Source organism: Bubalus kerabau, chromosome X, assembly GCF_029407905.1.
Source record: "Bubalus kerabau isolate K-KA32 ecotype Philippines breed swamp buffalo chromosome X, PCC_UOA_SB_1v2, whole genome shotgun sequence".
Lineage (NCBI taxonomy): Eukaryota > Metazoa > Chordata > Mammalia > Artiodactyla > Bovidae > Bubalus > Bubalus kerabau.
This window is the reverse complement of record NC_073647.1, coordinates 50222492-50235003: the sequence shown is the minus strand read 5'-3', so window position 1 is coordinate 50235003 and position 12512 is coordinate 50222492. Positions and strand designations below refer to the sequence as shown.

At 44.8% G+C, this 12512-nt stretch overlaps 1 protein-coding gene across 2 annotated transcripts in view; it reads right to left on the bottom strand.

Annotated features, from left to right (window-relative positions):
• TKTL1 (transketolase like 1) overlaps nt 1-10361 on the bottom strand; it is a 28234-nt gene extending 17873 nt beyond the window's left edge. Inside the window, exons 1-4 of one of the 2 annotated variants that reach the window (XM_055564114.1) lie at nt 10145-10361; nt 5576-5675; nt 1493-1590; nt 25-216 (exon numbers count right to left, since the gene is read on the bottom strand). In XM_055564114.1, coding sequence (XP_055420089.1) covers nt 25-216; nt 1493-1590; nt 5576-5675; nt 10145-10251 — 497 coding nt within the window. In that variant the 5' untranslated portion in view covers nt 10252-10361. The remainder of the gene's footprint in view (nt 1-24; nt 217-1492; nt 1591-5575; nt 5676-10144) is intronic. The other variant, XM_055564117.1, reaches the window with a different exon arrangement.
• Nucleotides 10362-12512: the final 2151 nt, after the last annotated feature.

Below are 12512 nucleotides of genomic sequence, written 5' to 3'. Positions count from 1 at the left end.
GGTGACACCAAATAGGAAAATTACCCAAAGGCTTCGCAGCGCTTCTGATAGACATCTATGGAGTGCTCGAGAGGCAAAGTGGTGCTGTGGGTCAGGCGATGCACATCAAAGATGGCCACAAGATTGTCCAGACCGTAGTGGGATGCAAAGGCCAGGGCCTCCCAGACGGAGCCTTCCCAAGACTCGACATCTCCCAAGAGGCAGAATACCCGGTAGCTGGGGCAAGTCAAGAGAGGTTAGGACCCTGCCTGGGGCTCCTCTGAGCCATTCGAACAAGTACATTTCACAAAGAGAAACGGAGGAAGAGAATGAAGCAGGTGCTTCAGATCAGCAGGTTCCTATGAGACAATTTCCCTTATCAAAGCTGCCCAAACTCAACAACTGAGGAATCGCAGCTTTAAAAGCTTGGGCTTCATGAGATGGGCTGCACCTTTGGCTAGTTCTCTCATTCTAGCTGCAGACACTATTTCCAGGTTCTTCTTCAACTTCTCCAGGTCCAATAAACAAGAGGGGATGGAGAGAAGGCCCTTAAACACCCAAACATTCACATATACAGCTTCTTGGTAAGCTTCTTTTTAAAGCACATCTACCTTCTATTTCTGATCTTACAAATTTATTTATAATAACCATTAACAATCAAAACATTCTACTTCAGGAGCATATGTTGTTGTAAATATTAAACTCCTCTGCAGCAGAAACATGAAATGTTTATACCAATAAAATATAATGCAGACCCCAGGGTGTAACTGAACTTTTAAAAAAGTGATTAACCACACAACAGGGACTAATAGAGGCAAAAAGGAGAGATGAAAAAGGTCAACAGTCTTATGGGAAATGGAGCAGGGCAACTGCCCCAGCAGTGGAGAAAGCACGCCATGGAGTGTATATTCTAGTCCTATGGTTCCCCCAGGGCACCTGAGTCTGTGGCCCCTCAGTCCCAGGTTCCAGCCCAGGTGGCTCCTCTGGAAGCACTTTATTGTGCTTTCTCCACTGCTGGCGCAGAAAAATGCTGTAAGTGAAATTTTTAAAGAGCGACTTACCACACAACATGGACACCCCACTTTGCTGCTCTATATCAGCAGCACCCAGACACACACCCTTATAATAAAGGCATGAATCAGTCTTTCGGAAGTGGAACCATTCCAAAAAGAGACCTTTGATTATTAACATACAGGGGTCCCAAATGGAAAGGCGAACACAACATCTGTTCACTGTATAGTGAAGCTCACTGAGAGATGGGAAACAGGAAGATATCTATATTGGTAAAGACTTCAATCCTAACAAACTAGTTTCGATACTGCAGGCAGCACTTAGAACCCAACCAGAGATGCCAGAACAGTTTCATGAAATACAATTTCTTTTTATTGCTTGAATACTTGGTGACCTGAACTTTTAAATCACTGTATTTCCAAACTAATAAATGATAAACAAAGCCAAAGTGCCAGGGGTGGGATAGTTGGAGAGTTAAATGGTTTCTGAGTAAGTGTCTTACCTGGCCTTGTCAAAGTACTTGCCAGTATACGCCATCCCACACGCAGCCCCCAGTCCTTGTCCCAGCCATCCAGTTGCCACATCAACAAATGCGAGTCTCTGTAGGCGAAGGGACCAAATGAACCTAGGTTAGGTGCACCTGCAGGGCATGAGTATCAGACCAACTTCCAAACAAAGGTTACTCTTCACAGCAGCCCCTCCCACAATGCAAGGGAATTACTCTTCCCCACACCCACACGCACCCCAAGTCTCAGATCAATATTACAAAGACAAGGAAATCACAGGGAATCTATGCAGCTGGTGAGGTTGACTGCAGCTCCGACAACATAGAAGAGGGCATCTTCTCCACACGGCATCCTAAGCAGAGCCCAAGAGCAAACCAGAAAAAAAAAACATCTAAGCATGAGCCTTGCCATTTTCGCAAGGCCTTTCATCTAGCCATATACAAACCAGATGTTCAATGTTTTTGAAGAACACAGGCTCTTAAACAGGAATCAGAAACACTAAGGACTTCTATTTCCCTGGTTTGTAAAACTCAAGTCAACTGAGATTTGGGAAGGGGTTATGTAAAAGGTCACGCTAGAAATAAATCCTTTTCCACCACCACTCCAGTTTCCCCCCACACTGCTTGTACACACAGGCTGTCACTGTCCCATGGAGAGAAGGTGGTGTCAAAGGTTTGCTGCACTGAGGCCCCACTCCCAAGCTTCTAAAGAGACACCAAACTTAGTCAATGCTTCCACTGCTACCATCTCTTCCTGTCCACAAACCTCTCTCTCCTCTGTCGCTGCAGTGGCCTCCCCACTTCCCTGTTCCACAGTCAATTCTCAACACAGCCACCAGGCGGAGCATGTTAAAACCTAAGCCCGCTCCTCAACTGCCGTGGAGAACTGTCCAAGGTCTTGCCATCTAATGTCAAACAAAGCTCAGGTTCTTGCAGTGACCCCCATCACCTCCCACTCTCCCCCCCGCTGCCCCGGGTGCCTGGTGTCCTGGCTGTCTTCTGAATGCACCAGGCACACACCTGACTCAGGGCTTCAGCATTTGTGCCTTCCTCTACCCCCAGAGTGCCCAGTGCTTATGCCTAGGTAGGGGCACAGCTCACTCCTTTCAACTCTCAGCTCAAATGTCAAAACCAAGACCTTCCTGGACTATCTCTTTCACCTGGTACTTTCTGCCCCTCCACTTCCTTTGGATTTAGGATTCTTGGCCCCTCTGGCATGCTAACTATTTCTGGGTTAGTTTCTTCTCTGTCCCCTCCCTCCATTCAGATGTCAGCTTCATTCAAGCATAGACTGGTTAGTGTTGTCACTACAGGATGGCTGAATGGTACTTGTGAGTTCTCTAATCCCTCTCTTGTCTTGATCCACTCTATGGTTCTGCTCCTCCTGGGGCTCCTGACCTTCCTCCATGTGCTTCGTGCCCTCACTCTTTTTCTGTTTTGCACCTCTAGCTCTGACAACTGTCCCACTGAAATCCCTCCTGACAACCTTTCTGTCTTCTTCCCCACAGCTCCTAGTTTACTTCTGTAACAAGCTCTGGCTCCCAGGTGCCTTGCATGCCCTTGGACCAAGCCTGGGCTCTATGCTCAGACCAACTCCACTTCCCCCAGGTTTAATGTGGGAATTAAGTAAGACCACCCCCGCAAGGCTTTGCTTTCTGGGTATGATGGTGATGAAATCCCCCTCAGGCAGCAAGAGGCTGTAGGATTGATTGAGGAGACTGGCGGGGCATCAGCACAACGTCTGCTGTGGTGGAAGCACCCTTCCCATGGGTTCCCTTTTCTTTTCCAAGAATTCCTAAACCGTGTGGGGACACACAACTGAGGTGGCCCAAGGCCAAAAATAAAGATGCACTCAGTGTGCCAAGGGCACCCAGAAAAGAAAGTCTTCTCTTCCAGGTAGCATTTCTCATCTTTGTTCTGACACAAAGCACACTTCAGGAACAAGTTTACAAACAGGCTTTTTGGTTACTTCCCAGGCCTGCTTCGCTGAAGAAAGCAAAAGAGTTTGTGAAACAAAAACTAAGGCTGGAGTGGTGGATGGAGGGATCATGAGCACCATGAGGGCTCCAAGGGAATCTGAGCACTTCAGTCAGCACCATGGCCAGGCCTTAGCAGGTGGCCTCCATCTGTAGTTGTCTGCATAGACACTTGTGCCCTGGGAGCACGGATTATGAAGATCCTGGCTTCTTGGCCTCTAGCAAGTCCATTTACTCTATTCCCGACCAGAGCCGAGATGGACTATGCTCCTTAGTGTTTTCTCTTTTCTTCTAACTTTATCTGCTGCATAAATCTGACACACACACAAATATTGGTAGCTAACCAGTGTCCAGCCTGTGACTGCATGCCAGAAAGTCACTCTATACCTCTAAGGCTAATGACTCTGATTATATGACAGCAGCAGTTATGAGAGAATCTAGGCATTTTTTTGGGGCCCATGCTGTCCTGCTTGCAGCCATCTCCTGGACTAGGGATCGAACCTGCACCCCTGGCAGTGGAAACACCAAATCTTAACCACTGGACTGCAGGGAATTCCCACATCTCTCTCTTTCTATTTGGCTGCGTCCCATGGCACAGGGTATCCTACTTCCCCAACCAGGGATCAAACTTGAGTCCCCTGCAAAGGAAGCACAGAGTCTCACCCACTGGACCACCGGGGAAGTCCCTCTTTCCTTTTTTTAAAAACTAGAGCTCTAGGGACTTCCCTAGTGGTCGAGTAGTTGAGACTCTACGCTTCCACTGCTCAGGGTGTGGGTTCAATCCCTGGTCAGGGAAGTAAGATTCTGAATGCTGCAGCCACTCCCCCCCCCACCCAAAACCAATAAACAAAAAACCCCAAAACAAACTAGAGCTCTAAACAGTCATACTTTATATATCTATAGCTATTCACTTTTTATGATGAAGGAAATCTAAACTTACAGAAATGTTGTAAAAAGAACACAATGAAGTTCCCCATATTCTTTACCTAGATTTTATTAGCTATTACTAATTGCACTCGTCTGCTTTATCTCTCTTCCTCTACACACATCTTTTATTCATCCTTGGGCAAACCTCACTTGAGATTACATTTTAGACACCAAGACAAGGGTCATTAACTACAGCTCCAGGTTCTCTGCCCATACTCTGCCTTCTCTTTACTTTCCACTGCCTAGATCTGGGGTTTCTATTTGCACATGATGTTCTACCAGTTAAGTTCTGAATGCTTTGCTCAGAACACAGCAAACCTTCAGATAGCATCAAAAGAGCTGCTTGTTCTCCTAGGTCGATCTTGTTTTTAACATTCCTTTTCTTTCCTGTCCTCCAATGTCATGAGGTACCTGGTTACCATATCTAGACTCATGAGAAACTCCCTACTGGTGATCTGCAGAAAAATGGAAGAGAAAGCTGACTGATCAGAGCAGGATGTACCTTCAAATCAAGCTCAATGTTGCCCTCCTCTACCCAGGTGGCACAGGATGGGAGGAGCATGACTCTGGGTAGGGGGGCCTTAGTGCCAGATCTGTTAAGGTGAAGTACCAAAGGAAAACAGGGGCTGCCAGTTGCTGCAAGTCATCCTTCCCACTATGCAGTTTCTGCTAGAACACCTTTTAGATCTTTATGAGTTGCCATGGTCTCAATGTTTGTGCCCCTCCTTCCAAATCTCTTATGTTGAAAATCTGAAGCTGAAGGTGATGGTATAAGGAGGTGGGGGTCTTTGGGGAGTGATTAGGTCATGAGGGCAGAATACTCAGGAGTGGGGTCAGTGCCCTTATAAAAAGGGAAACCGTTTCTCCTTCCACTGCACGATACAATGAGAAGTCCGTAACTGGGAAGATGGCCCTCACAAGAACACAACCATGTTAGTGCCTTGATCTTAGACTTCTGGCCCCCAGAACTGTGAGAAATAACTTTCTATTGTTTATAAGCCACCTAGTCTCTGGTGTTTTGTTACACCAACCTAAACAGATGAAGACATGAAGCAAAGAGGGAAGAACCAAAACAATAAACAGAGGCCATCTCAGGCCTTGTTGACACACAGTGGCTTTTAAAATGAGTTTAAGAACCAAGTATCTGAACTGGCCCTAGGTTCCTGTGCCAGCTTACCTTGGAGAGGACGAAACGGTCATTGTGTGGGTTCTTCGGGTCCGCTTGTTTATACTTCATGACGTAGAAGAACAGCACAGACATGATCTCAGCAGCACTGCTGCATGATGCGGGGTGGTTGGAAGACATGGCACAGGTCATTTCTCACAGGCAAGTGACTCACCAGGGACACACACAGTGCACAAGGAGGCCTTTCAACACATGGTCTCCTCAAACCAAAAGCAGCAGTCATTTCTTCCAGCCCCAGAAGAATCCAGTCAAGGGAAACGGATGCTAAGGCACTCAGTGCCCCCCCTCCCTCCAAGCTCACAGCTTTTAAGAATGCTTTAAGGCCCAGTAATCTCACAACTCCTCTCCCAGAAGACAGCAAGGCCTCATAGACTAGACTCCTTCTATCAGTGGAGCACGACATACTTGAGGAGGTTCACCTGATGACTCTGTAAACATTTGAATGTTATTTCACTTGAATTCATTTGTGATATCATTAATCAGAAATTCCACAAAGCAGAAATAAACCCGCGCCTATGTGGTCAACTAACTTTTGACAAGGGAGCCAAGAATACTCAATGCAGAAAGAACAAGTCTCTTCAACAAACGGTAAGGGAAAAACTGGATATTCACATGTGAAAACATGAAACTGGACCTCTATCTTATACCACTCACAAAAATTAACTTGAAATAGATTAAGACTTAAATGTAACACTGGAAACCATAAAAATCCTAGAAGAAAACATAGGCACTAAGCACCCTGACCTGAGTCTTGGTGAGGATTTTTTGAATTTGACACTAAAAGCAAAAGCAAAAACAAGCAACAAAAACAATAAAACAACAACAAACATAAACCAAGTGGGACTGAGTCAAATTCTTGATGGCAAAGGAAGCCATCAACAAAATGCAAAGTCAACCTGCTGAATGGGAGAAAAGTATTTGCAAATCACATATCCGATAAGGTGTTTACATACAAAATATATAAAAAGCTCACACAATTTCATAACAAAACAACAAAAAATTCTATTAAAAATGGGCAATGGATCTGAATAGGCATTTTCCCAGAGAAAATAGACAGCCAATATGCATATGAAAAGGTACTGAATATCACTGATCATCAGGGAAATTGCAAGTCAAAATCACAATGAGATATCCCCTCACACTCATAAGAATGGCTATCATCAAAAAGGTGAATTAACAAATGCTAGCAAGGATGTGGATAAAAGGGAATCCTGTGCACTGTCAGTGGGAATGTAAACCAGAGCAGCCACTATAGAAAACAATAAGAGGATCTTAGAAAACAAACAAAAAAACAACCTACCTTATGACCCAGCAATTCAACTACTGGGAATGTATCTGAAGGAAATGAAAACACTATGTGGAAGAGATATCTACACCCCTACATTCACAGCAGCATTATTTATAATAGCCAAGCCATGGAAACAACCTAAGTGTCCACTGATAGATGAATGGGGGATTTCCCTGGTTAGGAAACTATGATCCCACATGCTGAGCCACCAAAACTAAATAAATACATAAAATATAGTATTTCTTTAAAAAAAGATGAACGGATAAAGGAGATGTGGTACATATATATATGATGTAATAAAAAAGGAAATTCTGTCATTTGTGACAATATAGATGGACCCTGAGAACATTATTCTAACTGAAATAACTCAGAGAAAAACAAATACTGTATTATCTCACTTATATGTAGACTCTAAAAACAAACAAAAAACCCACACCAAACATCCAAACTCATAGAAGATCATAGGATTTGTGGTTACCAGAGGTGGGGGCTGGGGGGAGCTGGAATTGGATAAAGTTGTCAAAAGCTACGAACTTCCAGATATGGGAAGTAAAACACAACTAAACGACTGTAGTTAACACTGCTGTATGATATATACTTTAAAGTTGTTGAAAGAGTAGATCCTAAGAGTTTTCATTACAAGGAAAAAACATTTTTCTTTTCCGTTATATCTATGAGATGGTGGATGGTAAATAAACTTTTGGTCATCATTTTACAATATATTTAAGTCAAATTATTATGCTGATATATTAACGCTGTGTGCTCAATTGTTTAGTTGCTAGGTCGTGTCCCACTCTGAGTGACCCCATGGACTATAGTCTGCCAGGCTCCTCTGTCCATGGGATTTCCTAGGCAAGAATAAATACTCGAGGGGGTTGCTATTTCCTTCTCCGGGGATCAAACCCTCATCTCCTGCATTGGCAGGCATATTCTTTACTGCTGAGCCACCAGGGAAGCCCCGTGTGGTCAATTACATCTCAATAACACTGGGAAAGAAAATTTTAAAAAACCCCAATGAATAAAATGCATTCTACTACCTAAAGTGAATTTCTTTTAGGAAGTAAATGGTCAGACTGAGAAGTTTCTCATGGTGGAGTAACTTGAGGCCCTTACAGAATTAAACAACCCTTGCTCTTAAAAAGCAGCTTTCATGGGCGTCCAGGCAGGCACTCTAGAGCCCTGCCATGCCCCAAAAGTCAGAAGAGTAAGATTTTAAGTGCAGCTCATGTGTATTACTAATCTCCCCTTTCAAATTTCACAGTACAGAAAATGGAGAGTTAAACCTCTTGGCTTTCAAGTATCCCCTAAGTGGATGCTCCTGTTAAGAGATCTCTTGAGAAAATGTAAACCATTATTAATTTAGAAGGTGAAGGGAGCAAAATGTAAGTGTAAAAAAAAAAAATCAGAACCACACACATCTCCATGACAGGGTGAAGTTAGAAGTCAATAATAGAAGGAAAATGGTAAAGCTTACACATTTGTGGGAATTAGGCAACACACTCTTAAAATAACTTTACATGCAGTATAATCTGTAAAAATATTGAATCACTGTATTGTACACCTTACATTAATATTGCAAGTCAACTATAATTCAATTTTAAAAAAAAACAACAAAAATTCTCCACAGTGTACTTAAATGAATAGGTCAAAGAAGAAACTGCAAGAAAAGCTGATGAACTTTTAGAGACAAATGAGATACACATTATACCAAAATTTGTGGGATGTGGCAAAAGCAGTGATGAGAGAAGTTTATAGCTATAAATGATTGCATTAAAAAAGAACTATCTCTGGGAATCCCCTGGCGGTGCAGTCGTTGGAACTCGGCGCTTTCATTACCCTGGGCCCTGGTTCGATCCCCGGCCCGGCAACTAAGATCTTGCAAGCTGCACGGTGAGGCCGATAAATAGATAAATAAAAAGTCTCTCAAGGGAAAAAACCAAACAAACAACTAAACAAACAAACAAACCTAAGTGCACAGTGAAAGAAAGTGAGCTCGCTCAGTCCTGTCCGACTTTTTGCGACCCCATGGACTGTAGCCCGCCAGGCTCCTCCATCCATGGGATTTTCCAGGCAAGAATATTGGAGTGGGAGGCCATTTCCTTCTCCACAGGATCCTCCGGACCCAGGCATCTAACCTGGGTCTCGCGCACTGCAGTCACCAGGGGAAGCCCTTAAGTTCACAACTTACTGAAAAACGCAGAACTAAATCAAAGCTACTAAAATGGAAAAAGTAATAAAATACTAGAGCAGAAACAAATAGACTAGGAAAACAATGTAGAAAATGAACCAAAACAGAAGTTGGTTCTTTGAATAGATTAACAAAATTAACAAACCTTTAACTAGAATAAATGAAAAAGATAAATTACTAAATGTACTAAACCAGATTCGAAATTACTAATTTCATGTCAGGAATGAAAGTAAGGCTATAAACCACCAATTCAACAGACATAAAAAGCACTATCAAGTACTGTGAACAATTGTATGGCAATAAATCGTTTAACCTAGAAATTTCTAGAAACAAAATCGAAGACGACTGAAGCACAAAGAGAAAATCTGAATAAATCTACAATACGGAAGTTATATCAGTAGTGGAAAAGCTCCATGACAAAGAAAAACTTTGAACCTGATGGCCTCACTGTCGAAGCCTCAATCCTCTTCCAACTCTTCTAGGAAAAAAAAACAAAAAACAAAAAAACACACACCAAAAAACCCTGAAGAGAACACGTTAAAACTCACTCTGGGCCAGAACAGCCCTTATACCGATGCTAAAGGCAGACAAATACCTTCCAAGAAAACTAACTGCCAATATCTCTTATGAATATTGACGGAAACATCTTCGACAAAATACCAGCAGAAGCAACAGTTCCCCCTTTGCTCGGATTCTTGCTCCCCCATCACTTTCTTTTAAGCTTTATTTCTCCGAACTCCACCTACTGGGTTCGAGGCCTTGGCGACGAGGACAACTCCTCACACAAACAGCGCCAGGCCGCTCCCGCTCCCATGCTAGCCGCCCGGGCCATGCGCTCCGCCCGCCGCGTCCGGGCTCTTCTCCGTTAACCTGAGAGACCGGAGGCCCCGGGCCGCCACTGTCGGCCGGCCACGGGCCCGAGAAGGGTGGCTGCTGGAGCATATGGCAGCCAAACCCGGAGAGCATGAAACGGGGCCTCCACAACCGAGCCCTCCCCGCCCCCCGACAGCTCCCTCAACTCTCTCCACAGGCGTCCCGCAGGGCGAGCCGCTCAACGACCCGAGCTTCGACGAGGGCGCCTTACCCAGAACTCGAGGCGCAGGTGGCCCTGATGGAATGGATGCGCAGGCGATTGGCCATGTCCCGCAGAATCTGCAAAGTCTTCGAGTCAGGTCTGGCTTCGTTCTCCATCGTGGCGCTCGCCTCAGCGTCGGCCACAGCTGCGAACACGCCCGCGTCTGAGGAGCAAATGCGGCGGAGCGTGCTGCGCGGCGTACAAACGCGTCGCTCCCTCCGCGCGCCGCTCCCTCCGCGCGCCGCTCCCTCCGCGCGCCGCTCCCTCCGCGCGCCGCTCCCTCCGCGCGCCGCTCCCTCCGCGCGCCCTCCAATCCCACGGATTTTGAATATTTGTCTTTCATATATTGCACATTATTCGAGATACCTTGAGATAGTCCTTTGTATCTGCGCTTGTCCTGTCAACTCAAAGAGAGCTGCCTTCGCATCAGCACCAGAGTCTACTTTGCGGGTGCGGGGGGGGGTGATAATCAATTTTTGGAACTAGATGATGCGATGGTTGCGATAAGGCTGACTGGAATAGCGGAGTACCTGTGCTTTCACAAGCTTTAAAAGAGTTACAGTGGTTAAGTTTGTTTTGTGCATTTTCTCACACTATGATAAAAGCCACGCTGGAATTTTCCAGTTGGCAGCTGCCCCCTTTCCAGCCCCACAGAAGCCCAATGTCCGGCGGTGGCGAGGGGGAGCGGGGGTGGGGAACGCGGTTCACAAAAGGTGAAGCGGTCTGAGCGTCTTAAGGCAGCAAGGCGTTTCTGCACGGACCTCGTTTCTTTTTCTAGAAACTTCTGTACTTCAAACCCCGCCAAACCGTTGAGCTGCTGTGCGCCCAACGCTAGGCTACAGTCCCGGGAGCCTAACTTAAAGGGACTCCCATTAACTTTCCATCTTTCTGAAAGCCCCCATCAGCAAGGCCACGGAGCTCGTCCCTGTGACTCTGAGGTGCTCTTCCGTGGTCCCCCTGGCACCTTCTCTGCACCAACACACTGAAGTAATCAGCCACTTAGTTCAAACCTGCCGCTCTCCCGAGAGCTCCCACAATGGCCCTGAAGGCGGCCAGGGACCCACGTCCTTGCTGGGTTAAAGGCTTCGTGCAGTGATAATGGCGCAATGAAACCCAGAACCCCTGTGTCATTCTATTCGCAGTTATGTGAGTGCACCTTTCCCCAGGTCCCCGTCAACAATGAATATTGTTTTTATTTTTAATGTCCGGCCTTCTGATGGATAAGAAAACCGTTTTTAATCATTCGTTTCATGTCTGCCTGATTTACTTGCAGTTGTACATTTTTTTGTACGTTTACTGGCATTCGTAGTTCATCCTTTCTGAATTGCCTGTTACAACCCTTTACTGTTCTTATGTTGGTAAATTATTTTTAGCTTCCTAATTTGTAGGAATTTAAAAAATATTATGTTAATTAGTCCTTTGTCTCTTACAGGGTATTGCAGATCTTTTAATCTGTTGCTTTTTAAAAATATTAATGGAGATACTTTTTTTTTTGGCAACACCTAATGAGTTTATGTGAGCAGGCTCAGGGAGTTGGTGACGGACAGGGAAGCCTGGCATGCTGCTGCAGTCCACGGGGTTGCCAAGAGGCGGACACGACTGAGTGACTGAACTGAGCTGAATGAGTTTATCAGGAGATACTTTATTTTTAAGGAGCAAGTTTTGAACCAAGCTGAAATGTTGCTTCTTTTTAATTTTATACTTCTTTCATTATAAGAAGGTTTATAGATTAAAAAAAAATTTTAATGTAGTACATTTACAATATGTAAATCTTTTCCTTTATGGCATTTTGGCTTGAGACTTGTTCAGAAAGATGTTCTCCACACAAAGATTACAAAAACATTTCCTATTGTGTCCTTCTGATACCTTTTTAGTTTCATTTTTATGTTTAGCTCTCTATGCTGTCTCGGCTTTCTTATTGTTGTTGTTTAATCACTAAGTCGTGTCCAGCTGTTTTTGACCCCATGAGCCACAATATGCCAGGCTTTCCTGTTCTTCACTTTCTCCTGGAGTTTGCTCAAACTCGTGTCCATTGACTTGGTGATGCCATCCAACCATCTCATCCTCTGTCGCCCCCTTCTCCCTCTGCCCTCAGTCTTCCCCAGCATCAGGGTCTTTTTCTAATGAGTTGGCTCTTCACATCAGGTGGGCGAAGTATTGGGGCTTCAGCTTCAGCGTCAGTCCTTCCAATGACTATTCAGCGTTGATTTCCTTTATGGTTGAGTGGTTTGATCTCCTTGCTGTCCAAGGGACTCTTAAGAGTCTGTTCCAGCACCACAGTTTGAAAGCATCAATTCTTTGGTGCTCAGCCTTCTTTATGGTCCACCTCTCACATCCGTATACGACTACTAGAAAAATCATAGCTTTGACTATATGG